This window comes from Coturnix japonica, chromosome 3 (assembly GCF_054131305.1).
Source record: "Coturnix japonica strain WE chromosome 3, WE-NBRP24, whole genome shotgun sequence".
Lineage (NCBI taxonomy): Eukaryota > Metazoa > Chordata > Aves > Galliformes > Phasianidae > Coturnix > Coturnix japonica.
This window is the reverse complement of record NC_140665.1, coordinates 87,991,668-88,012,619: the sequence shown is the minus strand read 5'-3', so window position 1 is coordinate 88,012,619 and position 20,952 is coordinate 87,991,668. Positions and strand designations below refer to the sequence as shown.

Genomic DNA, 20,952 nt, shown 5'->3' with positions numbered 1-20,952 from the left:
GATGGGATCTCTTTCAGCAGAGATAGAAGAGACTGAATTTACTTCATGAACCTTCTGAGCCAAAATTGTTTTAGTCTCATGCCTTTTTTAGGCATCATTCCTTGTGGACAGAAAGACCACACAGTGAGTGTGGTAACAACAAATCATTTAATTTCACGTTTCTTACCCATTTCCAACTTCTGTTTCTCCCAGTGTCTTCTAAGAGGACTTGGGAGTGCTCCACTAGGAGAGATTCTTGACTGATCTGATCTCCTTCCCATTCATACTGGAGCTTCCCTGGATCCAGTCTCAGTGACAACTGAGCAGATGAACTTTTCTCAGTTCACTCATTTTGCCATTCTAACTCAACTGGGGGAGGAGAGAGTTGACACCATTGTTTATCCTCAAATCGTTTTCTTTATATATACACTTTTTTTATATCTACTTTTTTTTTATTATTTGAGATTTTTTTTTTTTTTTAATTTTCCTGCCACCTGCAACAATGCCTTTCTTGTCAGTATTTTGCTTTGTAAAAACTGTTAGCAATATTTTCCATGAGAAAAAAGGAATATTTCTCACTTTTGCTAAAGCAAAATATGTGCAATTAAGTACTCCTTCTTGTTAAGCTGAATATAGGAAACTTATTAACATATGAATCAAAATTTGGTTCAGTTTATATTTTTGGTTTACAATGCATCTTTGTGAAACTTTGATATTTATAAGCATGTAGCTTCACGTGCTTTCTTAGGTATACTTCTGAAAAGCAGGTCACAGGTTTTGCCTGGAATATGAGACCATAGATTCAAGATCCACTAAGATCTGCATACTTTTCCCAGAGAGTCCTTGTCACATCTTGAAATGCTCCAAATGAACTTCAGACAAGCAAAGAGTAGTTGTCAGGAGCTCCTAGTGCTCGCATGATTTTACACCTCTTGAAGCCAATGATAAAGCATGCAAGGACTTAATGAAAACAGAAGAGTATATGGTACAGAAAACAGATATGTGTTAAGACTGGGAGAACTTCTTGACATCAGCACTACAGAGAAGGACTTGGGAATTCCAGTTGATGGTGTTGACAGTGTGTGCTTGCAGCCTGGAAGGCCAACTGTATCCCAGTCTGCATGAAGAGAAGGCTGGCCAGCAGGGAGAGGGAGGTGATCATCCCCTCTAGTCTGGGTGCACCCATCTGAAGTACTGTGTCCAGACCTGGGGCTCTCAGCAGAAGAAGGATGAAGAGCTGTTGGAGTGGATCCGTAAGAGGGCCACAAAGATGATCAGAGGTCTGGAACACCTCTCAGATGAAGAAAGGTCAAGGGAGTTGTACTTTTTTAGACTGGAGAAGAGAAGGCTTTGGGAAGACCTCATTGTGGCCTTCCAGTACTTAAAAGGAGCTTATAAACAGGAGTGGAAACAACTTTTATTAGTAATAAGGCAAAGAATATTGTCTTTAAAATTTAAGTTAGGAAGAAATTCTCTTCCCAGAGGGTGGTGAGACATTGTAGCAGTTTATCCAGAAAGGTTGTCGATGCCCCATCCCTGGCGGCATTCAATGGAACCCTGGACACCTTGATCTGGTGGGTGTCAGTCCAGCCCACAGCTGGACTATGATTCTATGATTTTGAAAATGACTCACTGTTTCTTGGCAGGAAATTCTGTGTTAAGGTTTCATATATTTCACAACAGTGTTTTCTCCCTTGACACAAAGTATATGCAGTCATTTCAGCTAATGGAGAGAACCAGACACAGTGCAGACTAAGGGAAAAATAAATTCAGATGGGAGAAAATAACAGAAAGACAAGAATGGCGATGAAAAAAAAAAAAATAATGGAAAGAAACAACAAATAGAAGGAAAGAAGAAAGAATTGTAAATGTTGAGGTTATTAAAGATCAAGAAATGAAGAAAGGATGAAGGAGGAATAGAGTGGAGACATCAGAGAAAGGAGAGAAAAAAAAAGATGTTGAAGAGACAGAGAGAAAATTGGAAAGTGACATAAATGACAATGAGGCAGAAAAATGGGTGGTACAAGGAATCTGGAGCCAAGCTCTTTTCAGCAGCTCACAGTGCCAAGACCAGAAGCAGTGTGGAACACAAGAGGTTCCATATGTCCATCAGAGAGCACTTTTGTGCTGTTCAGATGACAGAGCATTGTCACAGGTTGCCCAAACATTGGGGAGTCTCCTCTTTGGACATGTCCAAAAGCCAACTGGACATGGTCCTAGGTACATTTCTCTGGATGTTCATGCACAAGGAGTGGACCAGATGGTTCCAAAAGTCCCTGCCAACCGTACCCATACTGTGATTCTGTGATTTTGTAAAAAGATATGGAAAAGGCAGAAGTAGAATGTGGAAAAGGTACACTGGGGAGGAATATGGTTGGAAAGCAAACTGTGGACAAAAGCATATGAAGCCACTGCTCCACTGAAGGAAAAGGATAATAGGTTGAAAATAGAAGGAGGCATCAAAAAAAAAATGGAAAGAATAAAATGTGACAAAGAAATGAAAAGAAGTGAAGAAGTGAAAAAGGTATGTAGACGTGCAGCTTCATTGAAATTACAAGAAAATAAATCCACCCTAGCAAAAGTTTACAGGTTTTCATTGCAAATTCAGATAGGTCATGTACGTCAAGAGTTTCTATCTACACAGTGAATGGAAGTAGCAATACTCTAGGAATTCAGGAATCAAATGCTGTGGTAAGAAAACTGAGTGGGAACAACAGAATGATAATGGGAAAGCATCCATGCTTCTACTGCAATTAAAACAGATGCCATCTTCTGTGACTTCATACAGAAGAGGATCATCAGAATTTTTATTTTGTATATTTAATTAGAGCTTGAGTGCAATGCCTGAGACAGAAAATAGGATTCAGAGATTTACAGAGACTGCTTTCAATCTCTGAATGCTTAGGAAGGTAAAAGCAAGGTCCAGTTCCTGTGAAGTAGGTATTTTTATAGCAGTAATAAGAACTCTGACTGATACCAACATGCCTGTGGCAGAGAAGTCCCTGCTGAGGACCACACAGCTGTTTCTCATCTCCCTTGTCACTCTGCAGTACTCCATGCAAGTCAGCGCTGAGTGGTGTAGGAAGGAAACAGAGAAAAGCTTCTTTTCTCTTTGCTTCTTTGAGATAAACTTGGTACTTGTTTGTCAAGTATTGCAAACATACTTTTTTTTTTACAAGTACTCAAGTACATAGAAGCATAGACATAAAATAAACTCATCATACCTTATACAAAATTCAATTTTTTTAATTTGAAAAGCCTTCTTATCCCTTCCTTTTCTTGTTCACTCCTCTTTCCTCATATTCAGTTCAGGCAACTGCAAACACAGCATTTATACAGTTTTTGCTTTTGTAACCTTTGGTTTCTGCACTACCTTACTAGAAAAGAATAGTATTTTGTTTATGAATCTATAAATAGTTTTGGAAGAGATAAAGCTTTATAGCTGCAAACAGAACAGTGAGTAAGTATCTCCTTCTAGCCTCTTGTGTGTAAAGTCATTTAGCCTCTCTATGCTCCAGTTTTCATCTGCTAAATCCTTCCCTTCTTCAAAGCTGTACTGTGTTATTTTTTCCATTAATGTCTGTAAAGTACTTTCAGGTCGTCAGACGAAAGATAGAAATACAAGGTAATATTGTGACTGTCTTCCTGCCTCCCAACCTATGAAATGAATTCCTAGTGATGCAGTCAAATAAATCAGAATCCCAAATACATAAAAACCACCAGACAATAAAAATATTCTATGTTCTACTACACAGGAAACAATTATATTTCTCTAGGCTTTCTGAACCTCCAACAGAAAATCATATCTGTAGTATAGAGATTAACAACGTGGTCAAAATAAAACTATGGATAAGATAGATATAATTTTCTTTTAAATTCCGGTTCCTTTGCAGTGTAGAACAGTCTAAGGGACCATTCTGAATTTTAGTATATTTTATTGGTTAATTCCTTAACATGATTTTTCTTCTTGGTGGCTAGCTACATCTGCTTTAAATATTTAATAACTAATTGATTGGATAAGTTTTCTATCTATTCATTTAATTGTAGTAGTAACTTAATGCACTAGGGAAGATTGGATCCGCAGTGTAGTGTGTGTAAAGTACTTTAAAGATACAATAAAAATAACATGAGAGTTCAGAGCTGATAAACTAGCTTACTAATAACAGATTATAAAATATTTTTTTTTATCTTCCCATTATAATTGAATACTAGTACAGTTTGGTAAGTTCTAGAAGGGATAACTACCTGATGGCTTTTGGTGTGGCTAGTGTGAGAAAAATTAATGGCTTAATTTCAGTTCCATGGGATAAAGTGTCCTCAGTACAAGAACAGTGAAGAAGGAATTTGCCATATTCAGAATTGGCAATCCTCTTCATTTTTATTAGTGACTTATTACCTCTTTATTTGTGGAGTGTCTGTGGAGTGTCCACTAAGTGTGAAAAAGCTATAGATAAAAGACAAGTACACAGATAACATACAAACCTTCCAAATCATGTGGAAACTACAGCATAACTCAATAACATGTCCTTTTCATATTGAAATCTGGTCAATCAGTCTGAGTGATAAGGACAGTGAGGCTGAAATGACCTCCCAGTGAGCCAAGAAGGTGTATGTGGCACATGGCATAGAAGAGACCAAGGGTGGCTGAAGGGGAAAGTGACATAGGGAAGGGCAGCATGGAGACAAGAAGTTACACTGATAGCAGTTGCTAAAACTGTCTCTCGTGATTAAATTGAACCCTACTTGCAAAAAATGTGATCATGTTGGAATAACCTGGCTTTTGTCTGGGTGGTGTGCTGAATTTGAGCTTGCATAATTTTGGGTTTATATAAGCTTGTCAAACCCTGAACACAAGGCTTGACTGAGATGGAAATAGAATTCATTGTATTGCCAAATCTCAGCTGAGGGTTTCTTAGAGAGAAGGAGCCTCAGGTTGAGCCTGAGCATGAGCTCATGCCCTGGATTATGCTCAGACTGTGCACTGAAAAAATTTCCGTGAACTCTGCCTTCTAACAAGGAAAATAGAATTCTTCTGGTTCCAAAGATCCACTGGCACTTGGTGGTAAAAACAGGGGAAAAAAAACCCAGACAATTTATTTATTATATTGCAAATTACTATATCTTTGATTTATTGGTGTATTTTAGAGATATGTCAAAAAATTAAACCAAAGCTATACAAAGTAATGAGGACAAAACAACTTCTGTTCTACCTTTACACTTTTGTCTAACAACCTATTTGATGTCGCATTACCTGATCTATACTGTGCCTATAGATCTAAATGAAAACCTGGGAGCAGAGTTTTAAGTATGTATCTTATTTGTAGTCCGCTGTGCTGATGTAATCTGTTTTTTCTTCTGAGCTGAACTTGCACCAATACTTTTAACTGCCGGCATCTAGACAAACCTTTCCAGAAACTGTATGGGCATCTCTTTTCCCTGCCAGTCCCGAGAATCTCTTTACATTCCTTCAGGTTCCTAGAAATGTTTTTAATTGCTGCACACTTTGCAGAATTGTTTTATTTTGTGTCATCTGTCTCCGTTTGGCTTTCTCCTTTACTTCATTCCTGCTATTGAATCTAAGCTGATATTGATTCCAGTTTCCTCAGCGGTTGCTGTTCTCTTGTGTTTCCTACTTTCTGGTGATGTTTATGTTTCCACAAGATCTTCTTTGGGATGTTCTGTGAAATGAAGGGGACATCAAGACAGTGATTCCCCATCACTGGCAAGCTCTTTTATTGGATGCTCTGATTCTGAGTGCTAGTATTACATGGTCTGAGCATTATTCTTTACAAAGAAAAGTCCTTTCATCACTTCAGTCTTTACAGTACTAAAGTATTCTTTTGCCTCAGTGAGCTGTTAGATAGTCTACAAATAAGCTGCTTCTGTCAATTTACATTCACTTTAAGTCACTGAGGAAACTGTGTATCTATTTTTCCGCTTAACTACAGCATTCCATTACAACGAATCTCACCTCACCTTATTCTTCTGAGCACCTATGCATGCATCTTTCAAGCATTGCTGTTTGCACTTGTGACCACTTAAGTCAGATATCTGTAGTTACTTAGCAGTTGATAGCAAAGTGGAAGGATAAACATACGTCCTAGGTATGGTAATACATTCTGAAAATCCAGTCCCACGGTTCTAACTGTTTAAATTACTTGAGTGTCCAAATGGTTGAAGTGAAATTGTGTAATATTAAAACAGACTGACCAGTTACACTGCTGCCTCTTACAAATCCTTTTAGTTAAGACACTATTAATTGTGCCTTCCTGTGGAGAAAGCATTGGAATAGATGAGAAAAAACATTCTTCTGTTTTGATAATAGTTTATTCTCAATAGAATTGAAGAATTCCTTTGTGGGTAATAATTTGAAGCTTCAAATAGCACATATTCATAGAAAAAAAGGAATCTGTGTGTACCTCTGAGTGACTACAGAACAGTCTGATGACTCTGTGAACTACTTTGTTCATTTACATGCAGTGGACGTTTAAAGTCAAAGTGCACTCAGTTCATCTAGTTAAATCTTATTCCCATATATTTTGGTACAACAGATTTATAGGCTTCAGGGATGCATCTGGTCTTGATGGAAGTAGGAAATAAGTTTTGTACATTAAGAAAGATCTCAAAATCACAGAAAGGGGTTGGAGGGGACCTCTAGAGATCATCAAGTCCAACCCCCTCTACCAAGGCAGGTTCCCTACAATAGGTTGCACAGGTAGGGGTGTGTATGGACTATGAATATCGCCATAAAATGAGACTCTGCTACCTCTCTGAGCAACCTGTTCTGGTGCTCCATCACTCTTACTGTAAAGAAGTTTTTCCACATTTATATGGAATTTCCTGTGTTCAAGCTTTAGATCATTGCTATTTGTCCTATCACTACACACCACTGAGAAGAGCCTGGCCTCATCCATTTGCCTCTCATTTCCCTTTATTTATAAGCATTTACTAGATCCTCTCAGTCTTCTTCTCTCCAGGCTGACCAGATCCAGGTTACTCAGCCTTTCCTCATACAGGAGATGCTCCAGGCTCTTTATCATCTTTGTGACCCCCCGTTGGACTCATTTTGGAGACCCCTGTCTTATTTGAATGGGAGAACCCAGAAATGCACACTGTATTCTAAATGTAGCCTCACCAGGGCAGAGTAGAGGGGGAGGATCACCTCCCTCCACCTGTTGAATACGCTCTTTTTAATGCACCCCAGGATCCCATTGGCCTTCTTGGCCACAGCGACACACTGCTGGCTCATGGCCAACCTGTTGTCTACCAGGACCCCCAAGTCCCTCTATGCAGTGCTCCTCTTCAGCAGGTCATTCCCTAACCTGTACTGATGCGTGTGGTTAATCCTCCCCAGGTGCAAAACTCTACACTTGCTCTTGTTAAACCTCACATTTGGTTTGAATAAATATTTAATAAATATTTAATGCTAATCAATATATTAAAATAATAATTATTATTAAAACGCAGTAGATCTGAAAAAATACAATAATATCTAAATATCTGTATTTGAAATATTGTAAATATAAGAAACTAAAAATAAGACCCCTCCCATTTATTTTTTGACTTAAAGTAGTAGCCAACCTAGAATCCAAGATCTGTGATAATGATGTGCAGTCACAGTATAGAATGAGTGGTAAGGGCTGTGCAGGAAAGAACTATGATTTGTTCAGTGTACTCTTACATGGGTATGTGAGAGGGAACTGCTTAAAGTCCTTCTTTAATCTTTCTAGAAGCAGAAACATTAATTTTTTATGTCAGTGTGGGTGTGGGTCCTGAGATATTAAGACTCCCAGCAGTACTTACACTTTCTAGTCAAGGTCCTGGTCTTATCATACTTGGTCCTGTGCAAAGGCATTGCAATAGAGAGTCATTGAGGCAAAGCCTTAGTATACAAGTGAAGCAAACATGTAAATCAAGAGAAAAGGAGAATTATCCTTTAGGATCCTGTTTAGGTTCCTTGTCCAGTGCACACAGGCTCTCTGTTATGTAGAAGAGAATCTTCAGTGACCCTGTGAATTCCAGAAGTTTTACTAGCTTAATCCTGGAAGCCTTACTGTATTTTTATGTTTTCTATAGAATAAATGAACTGGTCCAGAAGAAGACCAGATGAGAACTCCATTTAACAAATTCCAGTTTAATTTATCTCTTTCAAGCTGCCTTAATCATGTTTGAGGTTTGGCCCTGCTGAGCTCCTCCAAAGTAGGTAATGCTTATTGGCGTTAAAGAGCTAAAGTTCAGACTAATGGAACATGACAGCCCCATGCACTGAATTCCAGGTTGCTTGAAGTCCCAGTATTAAGAAATGTTCAAGTCTCTGAAACTTTGGTAAACCAGTTTATCAGTTTCTGCTAACTTTGAGGAAAGCACACGTGTAACTAAAAGGTGAAAGCCAAAACGTGCATGAATTATGGATTCAAATAATCAATGAACTCAATGCTATGGAAATGATGTTCCAGAATGCAACACCTGAGATTGTGCACATGCTTTTTCAATTAGAGTGCTGACTTCAAAAGAAGCTTTAAAGCACCTCTAAAATTCAAAACTAACACACAGGAAAAGTGAATTTTTGGAATTCACATAGCATTTAAGTGTTCAAATGAATGTAAACCAGTGAGAATAAATAATATATAAATTATGGGTATAAATTAATTCTTCTTTTGTCTTTTTCTGATTTAGTGTAGCCATTCAAGTACCAGTTAATGATTATACTGACACTGTAAGTTAGCTTGTTCTGTAGGGATCATAATCATTTTCACAGTGTAGAAACATCCATTTTTTTTGATGGCTCTTCTGTCACTGTATTATTAGAAATTTCACTGGTGTGTGTATATGGTTGCTTGACGTTTGGGAATGCTAGGTGAGTTCTTGTTTCTATGCAAGAGACCCGTCTATACATTTCCTTTTCATTAGGCATTTCCTTTGTTTCCTGGAGTGGTGGAGGGTTATCTCCATGGTGCACCAACATCTCATGACATTGTGTTATGGGGTTAGAACAAGAGCCTTGATGGAAAACAAAACAGCTCACCTGTAATCTTAGCCATTACCTAAGAATACGTTTTGAGGATGTTGCATTTGCTGTCACCTCTACTTATTCCTGATGGTGAGGGAATGTCAGGCTGCTCCTGGTATTTTCCAGTAATCTGCCAGTGCTAGAGGTATCCAGAAAGTGTTTGACTGGGCAGGAAATGAGTAGTTAATAGAAATATTTAATGAGTGAATATAGTATGTTTGTCCCTGGTGTAGAACTAAGCTTAGGTTTAGGAATGGCTGGAGGTCCCCAAGGCTGGCACCTGTGGAAACAGTGGTTGAGATAGTTAATCTTTATTTAATATAAAATGGGCAGCTGTATTTTACTGTCAGTAACTCTGCTCTGTATCTTTTTACATTATTATTCTAGGTGTCCAACTCCTGGGTGTGATGGTTCTGGACATATTACTGGAAATTATGCTTCACATCGAAGGTATGTAAAGAGAAGTATTTGTTCTTTAAATCAAACAACTAAAGGGCTGTGTGGGAGTTCAACCGATCTCTCTTCTCTGTTTCAGCTCCGAAGTAGTATTGAGTGCTTTATGTCAACATATGTTGGTCTAACTCATCCTACATATCACAAAATGAGTAACATTTCTGTTTCAGCATGGCTCACTATCCAAAAAGGCAGGGAGATTTTTGTTAATATCTTGCAGAATCTTTGTACAAAAATAATGCAATTTTTTCTCCTTTCTCTGTCAGCCAAGAGAAGTAATTATTTACTAATTTATATTGCTTTACATTCTGAATAACTTAACCATTCTCTGCAGTCTTAGCTTTTCTGAACTAAAACTCTGTTCCTGCATTTTTTTTTTCCCTCCAGAATGTTTCCTGATTGTTTTTATTTATTTATTTATTTTTGTCAGTCATTTCAGACTCTCTCCATATTTCTTTAAATGTGGAATTGAACTTATTTACTGCCTCTCTCACCTGAAGTCTTAAATCATAGAATCATAGAATTGCTTAGGTTGGAAAAGACCTTCAAGATCATCCTCAACCATACTACCCTAACTCTACCAACCCACCACTAAATCATGTCCCTGACAACCAAAGTACCTGTTGCATCAGATATTCATCTGATATTAACAAATGTACTTCAGAATAAAGATTGGTTTGTTTTTAAATTGCCATGAATTGCTTATAATTCTGTGAAGTCAGAAGAATGGAAAGAGAAATTAATGGAGAAAAGCTGTCACACTGACTGCCTAAACTATAAAGTGATCCTTACCGAAGGCCAAAGGAAACTTTATGTTTACTAACTGAGATTGCTGGTAACCTTTAAATGAATTACCATGGTACCACACTAGAGGTATGTTTTCCACAGGCTGTATAATTAGTAATGCCTCCGTGGCTATTTTGGAACTATAAATCAGTGGAGAAGTGCTACGCTATATTTTGCAAATAATTATCCACTGTTTAACTGAATAATAACAGTGTATTCCACCCAGTTTTTATTAGTAAAGGCTTTTTACTCCCGTGCTTACTAGTATATGTTAGCTTTGTTTGCCAAGTCCCTACATTTGTAATTGCCTGTAACTAGTCAAAACACATAGTCTCAGTTTAAATTTGTAGCCTGTACGAGTAAGTTTAAAGTCAGAGTACAGATAACACAGACATCAGGAATGTAGCATATTTTTAAATGCTGTTAAAATGGGTGATCACAATAAAAATCCAGTTTTCTGTAAAGCACACAGAGGTATCAATAGTACAAATAGCTTTATGCAGGAAAAGATATAAACATTTCTAAAGCACTTATGCAGTGTAGATTAAATCACACTTTCAAAATGATTTAAGGTCAAATTATAACCGCATTGAATTATGCATGGCTTTATCAGTTCATGCCTCTACCAACACTGTGCTTGGTGCCTGAACTTTGCTATTTCAGAAATATGTTCATGTGGTCATTTAACCAGAAACAGGCAGCACAGTGAAGGTGCAGTAAAATGTAGGAAGCCAAAGTGTCATAAACAGAAGAAACCTAAAAGCTTCCAAGGTTAGCAGGATTGTGTCACTTTCTGAACTCTCACTGGGCATTGTCACTGTAGGACCAGACAATGATCTGGAAGGTGTTATTTAATTTTAATCACTGAATTTTTATGTTCTTATATTACAGATGAGGGCTAGACCAAATTTTCATTTGATGTACATATAAAATATGTTTAAAGACATAAGAAGTAATACTGCAGAAGTAACTTGTTTTTATTACATCCAGTACATTAGGATTGAAGGCATTTGTTTACATTTGAAATGCCACTATGACAGTACTGAGCACATACCATACAGAATCATAAAATGGCTTAGGTCAGAAGGGACCTTAAAGATCCAACCCCCTTGCCATAAACTAAATCAAGCTGACCTCAAACATATTCAGGGATGGGAAATCTTCTCTGGGCAACTTGTTGCAGTGCCTCACCACCCTCTGAGTAAAAACTTTCCTCCTAATATCTAGCGTAAGTCTCCCCTATTTTAATCTAAAGCTGTTGCCCCTTGTCTTACTACTATCAGACAGCGAAAAGTCAGTCACATTCCTGTTTATAAGCTCTCTTTAAGTACTGGAATGCCACAGTGAGGTTTCCCTGGAACCTTCTCTTCTCCAGGCTAATCAAGCCAAGCTCCCTCAGCCTTTCTTCATAGGAGAGGTGTTCCCAGTCTCTCATTATCTTTGTGGCCTTCTTCTGGACTTACTCCAGCAGCTTCATATATTTATTTTGTTGTGGTCCTCGGGCCTGAATACAGTGCTTCAGATGGGGCCTCACAAGGACAGATTAGAGGGGGACAATCACCTCCCACTTCCTGCTGGCCAACCCACTTTTCATGCAGCACAGGGTACTGTTGGCCTTACAGGCTACAAGCACATGCTGTTGGCTTGCATCAAGCTTTTCATCAACTGTAACTCCCAAGTATTTCTATGTAGGGCTGCACTCAATTAGTTGTTGTTCTAGTCTGTACGCACACCTGAGATTGCCCCAACTCATTTACAACACCCTGTACATGTCTTTGTTGAACCTCAGTAGGTTCACATGGACCCATTTTTCAAGCTTTTCCAGATCCACTCAGCTTTGTGTCATCAGCAAACCTTCTGAAGGTGCATTCAATCCCACTATCCAACCCGCTGATGAAGATATTGAAGAACACTGATCCCAACATAGGCATCTGGGGGACACCACTCATCATGAGCCTCCATCTAGACATAGATACATTGAAAACAACCATCCAACCAATTCCTTATCCACTGAATAGTCCACTCTTTAAATCCAGATATTTACAATTCAGAGAGAAGAATGTGATGTGGGATCATATCAAAAGCCTTGCAGAAGTCCAAGTGGATGACTTCATTTGCTTTTCCCTAGTCCACTGGTGCTGTCACTTCATCATGGAAGGCCAGCAGAGTGATCAGGCACAATCTGCCACTGGTATAGCTGTGATGTCTGTTTCAGATCACCTCCTTGCATGTGCCTTAACATAGCTTCCAGGAGGATCTGCTTCATGATCTTCCCTAGCAAAGACATTAAGATTATTGGACTGTAATTTCCCACATCTTCTCTTCTACCTTTCTTAAAAATTGGAGGGTTTTATCTTTTTCTGGTCAGCAGGGACTTTACTTAGCAGCCATGACTTTTCAAATGTAATGGAGATTGGCTTGGCAACTACATCAGACAGTTCTTTCAGGACCCTGAGATGCTTGTCATCTAGTCCCATAGACTTATAGACATTCAGTCTCATCAGGTGATCTTGAAATTGCACTTTGTCTACACTGGGAGAGATTTAACTCCCCTGACCCATACCTAGAGGTTCAGAGACATGAGAGATGTGGGAAGCCTTACTGCCAGTGAAGACAAGCAGTAGAAGAGTTTACTGAGTACCTCAGCCTTCTCTGTGTCCATTGTTGCCATTTCTCCCTTCTCGTTTATCAGAAGGGACACATTCTTCTTGATCTGTGTCTTCTGTGTACCTGAAGAAACTCTTATTATTTTTCATATCCATTGCCAAGTCCAGTTCCATCCACTCCTTGGCTTTTCTGATCCTATCTCTGCATGTCCAGACAGCATCTCTGAATTCTTCCCAAGCCATACATCCCTGCTTCCGCTGCCTGTGTATTTACTTCTTATCCCTCCCATGCTGATTTCCTGCCTCCTCTACTTGATTTCTAATTTTAACTTACAAGCTCTCAACCTAATCATGGTCATTTTTTAGAAGCAGCTCTTTGCTGCCACTTCTTAACATTGAGGTCTCTCCTGCCCTTCTTGTCTCTTGTAAAATGCTTGTAGCTGTTTTTAATAGTATTCCAATTGTGCAATTTTTCCCACCCTGTTTTTGTGTATAGCAGTTAGGTCACAGTTCTCTAATTACAAAATCACAGAATCACAGAATTGTAGGGGTTGGAAGGGACCTCTAGAGATCATCAAGTCCAACCCCCCTGCCAAAGCAGGTTCCCTACACCCCGTCACACAGGTAGGCGTCCAGGCCGGTCTTGAATATCTCCAGAGAAGGAGACTCCACCACCTCCCTGGGCAGCCTGTTCCAGTGCTCCGTCACCCTCACTCTAAAGAAGTTCTTCCGCACATTCGTGTGGAACTTCCTATGCTGTAGTTTCATCCCAATTACCCCTATTTCTATCCCCACGCACTACTGAAATGAGACCAGCCTCACCACTATGGCTCCCACACCTCAGGTATTTATAGACCTGGATCGAGTCCCCTCTCAGCCTTCTTTTCTCAAGGCTAAACAGACCCAGTTCCCTAAGTCTCTCCTCATAGGGGAGATGCTCCAGACCCTTCACCACCTTCTTTGTGGCCCTCCGCTGGACTCTTTCCAAGAGATCCCTGTCTTTTTTGTACTGGGGAGCCCAGAATTTAATGCACTTGCACTTAATTCTTTCAGTTTTCGAAGAAATTGATTTAAAAACTTATTTCCTGATGTCTGTCATGATGTTTAGGTATCATTTATATTTAAAATGGCTGAATGTATAATGTACATAAAGGCAAATTTAACCCTGCCATAACTTTCTGCAGTTCCACACAGACATTTAATGTATGCATGATGTTGTATTGGCATATACTGCCGTTTGAATTCTCTCATTGTCTTTTATCTTCATAGATAAGGAATTAAACTGAAATCAAAATGAAGTAACATGTTTACTTTATAATAAGTTTTGTTTAGTACAGGATGAAAAATTAAAAATGAAGTCTCATCTTTTACATAAGTCTTCTTGGTGAATCAGCTGAGAGAAAAAAATGGATTAATCATAATCTCGGAAGCTGTCTGTTGGAAATGTCTGCTTAGAAGATCTGAAAAGTCTTAGAATTTCTTAATAAATCAGAGTGCTAAAACAGATCTATTGCAAAAAGATGATGCACCAAAACACCAAGAAATAGGTGATAATTGAATTGATTTAATATGCGGTAAGCATTAAATCATTAGTCAAGGAAGAAATTCTTAATTCAGGATATGTTACGAAAGTGTCATCATCTGCAAGCATATCCATCTGTACACCTACTGAAAGAGTGTTGCTTTCCGAGGCATTTTTTTAAATATTCGGCTTTCAGATGCAAAACCTGCTAATTCTCACACAGTGAGTAAAACTAATTTCACAGATAACCTGGTGATATCTGCAACTCCCATCCTTTTGCCTTTGCTTTTTAAAGTCTGTGTTACATGAGAGTCAGGAAAACAACCTGTTCCTGAACAGCAACCTTGCCCTTTTTTGGGCAAGGGAAAACTTTGTTTCCACTTATTCTAAATCTCTTGTGTTTCTTTGTTCATGCCTTTTTTCAATGCAAGCTATTCTTCGGTGGCAAGGGATTTTTATACAGGAAACTAGGATACTTTGGTGGGTGCTATAAAAGTGTGAATGAACAGCAGCTTTCTTTGAAAAGGAAAATGACCTGCTATGTTTATATTAGTTAATAGAACAGGATGACAATACAGGCTACGCTGCTGGTTCTTGGTTCTTGGTATAGGCAGTGCAGTTGTCTACACTATTAAATGGTTATAGTGTGCCCTGACGTGGTGCTGGCCCTGGGCCAGTTAAAGTCTACCAGGCAGTTCTCAGAAATTATTTGGGGCTCCACACGTGTCCAGTTCATTCTCTCTAAGCAATCTGAGCGTGGCTGTTGTGTTTTACAGAGGAAGAGGGTTGAGCTGCATGGATGTGAACTTGCTGCTCTTAAGTCACGACATAGTTCTAGGTTTTTTCTGTTTATCAGTATAAATGTAGCCACGTCATATCACTAGAAATTGTTTGGCCAGTATCTTGTGTCAACATTCCTCCTCCTATTTAATTGAATTATCTACACCTTTATAGTGTACAGACTGTTTTTGCCTATGGTTTATTTTTCATTAACCAACACAGAATTCCATCCATGATTGCATAGCTTTTGTCTCTCTTCACACCTCACAGTCCCCTCTGGCTTTAGTAAGACAAAGTATTCCAAATTTTTGCTGCCACTGTTTCTTCTTTCTGCACACAGGACCTGCAGGACCATACAACACTGAAATACTTCATGTCATGCTGGAAACGAAAATCTACTCTGTTTTATTTCTCTGAGACAAATTTTATAATACAGCTGTCTTTCATTTCAGTACAATTGAAGGTGTTGCTCTACGACTGGATTTCTTTGTACATATTTATATTTTAAGATGGGAATAACATGTAAGGAGAGCATAAAGCACGGCTTTTGGTGTGTCCTCAACAGAGACTACTTAAAATAAAAATCTGCCCATCTTTGAATATCTCTTAAACTCATGGTCAATTTCACTAAGCTGCTTCTGTAACTAACTTTTCATATGCAAAGAGAAAGTTGAACTTGTAAGATCTTGGAATGGATAGATATTTTTCCATCTTTTGTAGTTAAAACTACGTTCTTAGTGTTTAGTTAAAAGCAACATATTTTAGCCTAATGTATAACTTGTCTGGGCTCAGCTTTCTGAGCAGTTAAATTCTTTCTAAGGAAGGCACCGTACAGCTCTAATTCATGCTCCATTTTCATTTGATAGATCTGTAGGATTCTTACATGGCATTTTAGTTTTGATAGTGTTTCTGATGTGTTCCCAAAGGAAATCTTTTGTCCTACTGACAGATCCAAAGACCTCCGAGTTCTGACCCTCTTGCTTCTTAGCCGTACAGGGGACATAATGTCTCTCAGCACTGAAACACTTTCTTACAAAGCTGCTGTTGCTGCTGCTGAGTCAGCTGCAGGGATTATTAGACGGAGAGCTAGGAGCTTCATTTTCTGTGCCTTCTCAGGAACTGCCTGTGTGTATGTGGTCTACACAGAGCTCAGTCTTGTCCGTCCATCACAGACAGAGTTCCTTGGATTCCCCCTCATGTTTGAATGCTGCAATCCTTCCTATTCAAACTACTGAGCATTGATTTTGGAACCTGGACAGGATTACCCATTCTGTCAGTTTTTGCTATAGAAAGTATATCCCTTGTTAACTGTATGAAAGAGTGAGAAATTGTGTTTTAAAATGTTTCCTTTCACTCAGTCTTTCAGGCTGTCCACGAGCAAAGAAGAGTGGGATCAGGATAGCACAAAGCAAGGAGGACAAAGAAGACCAAGAGCCAATTAGGTGAGAACAAATATTGTTTAAGGGGCTTCACATGTTCTGTAACAGGTTGTATATATCTTCAGCTTTTAAGATATTTTGGTTTGAAGCTATCCAAGAATATGTGTCTTAGGTGTGAAATAGTTTTGCTTAAGAAAAAATACATAGCTCTCTAAATCCCAAGGAATGGGATCCCACTGGCCCATTCAGATTCTGTGACCGCAAATTAAGGACCCATGTTGACTTATTCTAGCCAAGGATATGATCTTCTCTAATTTAAACCGATTTAAGTGCATCTTTCATATGTGACTCACAAGCTACATAAATCTTTATCTCCTAAAATACCCTACAACGTTTCTGTGTTGCAGACAAACCACACATGCTAAATTAGGGATTAAATATGTATATGAAAGCACTACTTAGAATCCAACTGCTTATTCAGTTTGTAAGAAGAGGAACAAATACTTACCTATAGGCCTTTGCTTTTTTCTTGCAAAGTGCTCTAATCTCAGTGACTGCTGCTCCTAGTAGGTTTAGTGACTGCTCTGAAACATTCAGAATTGGGTCCTCCATGTTGTGTTGCAGCAATATTTTAGTGTAGGACAGTAAGTGAATTAACTAGACTTGTTTTGGCCTGTGCTATATAATGGCATGCTGACTGAAATATTTTCTTTAAATATTTCATTTTGAAGATCCTATCTTCTTCCTTCTAACCCTGAGTATTGTTTTTTGGTGGTGGTGGTTTTTTTTTTCTTCTTCTTCTTCTTCTTTTTTTTTTTTTTTTTTTTTTTTTGCTACATATATAGGGCAAACATATGGGGAGTTTGTATAATCTCTCATAATCTAACTCCTGATTTTTAATCTGACAAAATCCTTTTAGTGCGGAAAAACATCACTTACTCTGTTTATGCCAAACATTTTCAGGACTTCAGACAAGTGTTCTTTAGAATCCATATACATACCTAAAATGTAACAGTGATGGCACTAAATAGGATTTTATGGTCACAGACTTTTTATGGACAATTTCCCTACTGTGTAGAGCTCCATAGCCACCATTCCAATTGCAGTGTGCTATGTGAAAACTGGCAATTCAGACATACTTTTCACTCTTTTTGTTGCAATTACATGGTATCAACAGCTGTGACTTCATCCACTGCCTAGAGGGTTATCAAAGAATAACTTTTTTTTTTACATATTAGCAAAGCTCTGTTTGTCGTTCTACTCACTGGAGGGTATCTTGACTATTTTTAAGACAACAGTGCATGATTGTTCTTTTCTTTTCATGTCAGGTTTATTTTGACTTTGTTGTAGAGGCTACCAGGTATATGATGGCAAGACAATAAAGTTTATCTCATCTATCTGCTATCCAGATGTCCAGTTCCTGGTTGTGATGGTCAGGGTCATATAACTGGAAAATATGCATCCCATCGCAGCGCATCAGGGTGTCCTCTAGCTGCCAAAAGGCAAAAGGATGGGTACCTAAATGGCTCACAGTTCTCTTGGAAGTCAGTGAAGACGGAAGGAATGTCATGTCCAACCCCAGGATGTGATGGCTCAGGACATGTTAGTGGTAGTTTTCTTACTCATCGTAGGTGAGTAACCATGGTTTATATTTTTCACTTAATTACATTATTTAAATTATATTTACAATATTTGGAATACAGCTTTTTGTCACAAGATTTCTCTGTTCCTTTTGACATTCATTATTACTTCAAAAATAGGCTTCCCATTCACATTTTAGATAACTGGAAATAAAGACTCACAAACTGTAAAATGAAAATCTTTGCAAGTAGAGATCTGAATCTAAATCTATAATACACAGAAGATTTTAGGGAAAAAAATGTGCACAACAGTAACTGTAAGTATGCTACTGCTTTATTGAGTGACTGAAAAAATTACTTTGGTACAGACTTCGTAACTCACATCAGAATCCACCTGGTTTTCAGAGATGTTGAATATACTGTTGATTCACAAATGAGCATGCAATGAAAGTATTTTCAGAGACCAGTTCTATAAATATGATATACTTTTTACTTATTTGGTAATGAGAATGTTAGCTCAAAATAGTCGGGAGACTGCAGAATAGAAACCCAAACAGAATACATCAGATTATTTAAAAATAATGGAATACAAATATTAGACAAAAGGAAAACAAAGCTCTAATTTACATAAATTTAGCAAAAATAAGAGAACTTCAGAGGTAACATTTTGCAAAGCTTTTAAGAGATTAGTGGCTAGTCTGCTGGGGATAAATTTTGTCCCTGTTTTAAGCATTAGGTTATGAAGAAGCAAGGGTTTTTTTTGGAGCATTACGTGGGAATCTGAGTGTGAGCATTGTGCCAGGGCAAAGCTCTTCTTTTATCCATAGTAGCTAATATTTGTCACCAATCAGAAAAGTTCTCTAAGCCTACATATGAGCTAGATGCAGTAGTGTCCTTAATGCGTTATTTGAGATTTTATATTCTGTCTTTTGTAAATATACATTAATATTGTGTTATCCAAACGGCTATAATACTTGGAAACTGAAACAGCAAAGTGACTTGTGAAAATTATGCCACCTATTGAATCAGTAATTGTATATATGGAGAGAGGTTTCTGAGGCACAGATTTGAAAATAAGTGCAAAGATGAAAACTCCGAAGCTTTACCAAAGGAATGAAAAAATGCTGTAAAGTTAGATGAGATCAGATACATATATTGTAATCTGATACACAGTTCACTATGAGCTAGTCCAAAGTAGAGTCTTCAAAAGGTACACTAGTATTTTCCTGCTAAAACATGTGCCTCAGTGCAATATCAAAACATTTCTTGAACACCTCCTTGGACAGTGACTCAACCACATCCCTGGGCAGCCCATTCCAATGCACAACTGCTTTTTCAAAGAATGAAGTTTTCTTAATGTCCTAATGTCCAGCCTTTTAAAAGCTTTATTGTATTTGGTTTTGGCTGCCTGTTCACTCTCCACCATTGAATTATTTTGCTTCTTTCTAGTTCTTACTTCTTCTAGGTCTGTATTTCATTTCAGTGGGAGAAAGTCATGCAATGTTAAAAGCACAGAAGAATTGGTTAAACTCACTATGTTTGGCAGTAATTACAATGAACAGTGACAGGTGTCATCATGGTGACATTAAAGACGGATGAGGGACATGCAAATGGGCCAGCAGATTTTTAAGATGTCAGGGAGAGGATCACGGCAATTAAATATGATAATAATATATATAAAAAGAAGAAAAATGTGAAATTAAATACATATAGTCTCATCCAGATTTCTATTCATCAGTTGCTGAATCTGTGCTATTTCAGAACAAGCAGTAGAGCAGGCCTTTACTGAGCAAGAGGTACAACATCTCATATTTGTACATCTGTACCTGTATGTAAGAATTATTTTGACTCCATATAAGCTGTTTTTTGGTGGTCATGGACAGTGGTAACCAATACAATGGTGCCCAGACATGTTGGGATATTTGTTAGTTGGTTTCAGCTGTGGAATATGAACATGTCTTCAGGCTATGTCCAGGCCCTGTCTGGTTGAGTAGTTTAGATATAGATCTTCCCATGTGCTTCTCCTGGGCACTGATAGAACAGATTACCTGGTCTCACCAGCTGTGCTCCTAGCAAGCACCCTTCTCATCTGTGCCATTCAGCCCTTAACAGGACTGATGGTAAAGAAAGGCCCAGAGTGCTCCCAGTTTGCATACAGACAAAATAAATCAAGAATCTGACACCAAATACTAACACATATAATCTGCTCATGTCCCAGTGACAGATTGTCAGAGGTCTGTCACTCCACCGAATCCATGTTCATTTTCATGAGGACTCAGAATTGCTCTCTAAACTCAGAATAATACCTTGTGAAATGTCAAGTCTCACTTTAATTAGAAGTATTTACTGAATTATTGTTTTCCCCCTTTCTCCTCAATATAAACAAAACAGTTGTATACAGATAAATTCTGAGAAATAGATAATCTTTTCCTATGACATTTGGAAAAAAAAATATAAAAATGAGCCTGGGGCAGACATCTACTGCAAAAGACTGCAGTAAGATCAGTTAAAATTTGGCAGCAGTCAGAAGTGACTAAAAGCAGAGCCCGGTCCTTGAAAGGGTTGGGCTCTTAAACTGCAGGTAGTTCTGCCAGCTCTTTTCATTACAATCCGGAAGAAGGATGGAATAACATTTTAATCAAATGCACAGTCTATTAAACTGATAGACCTCTAACAGAGAGCTAATCTAGAAGGACTTAAGAGGCTTATTTACCTTGGGAAATTCAAGGAGAAAATAATATGGAATTCATATTAGGAAAAGCAGACTGCACAGTATAAGCAAGAAAAATCACTTAGATGTGCAGAGCTGACAAATGACAGTAGACAGTAATTTGTACATGTGCTTGCAATGTGACAT

At 38.2% G+C, this 20,952-nt stretch overlaps 1 protein-coding gene across 40 annotated transcripts in view; it reads left to right on the top strand.

Annotated features, from left to right (window-relative positions):
• The window catches only part of MYT1L (myelin transcription factor 1 like), a 274,007-nt gene that overhangs the window by 239,836 nt on the left and 13,219 nt on the right, over positions 1 to 20,952 (top strand). For all 40 annotated transcript variants that reach the window (XR_014944905.1, XR_014944904.1, XM_085543910.1 and 37 more), the window contains 3 exons: positions 9,377 to 9,439; positions 16,495 to 16,578; positions 17,925 to 18,146. Coding sequence is in view for 38 of the 40 variants with exons in the window: in XM_085543910.1 (XP_085400036.1) it covers positions 9,377 to 9,439; positions 16,495 to 16,578; positions 17,925 to 18,146 (369 nt within the window). In the remaining 2 variants the exon portion in view is untranslated. The remainder of the gene's footprint in view (positions 1 to 9,376; positions 9,440 to 16,494; positions 16,579 to 17,924; positions 18,147 to 20,952) is intronic.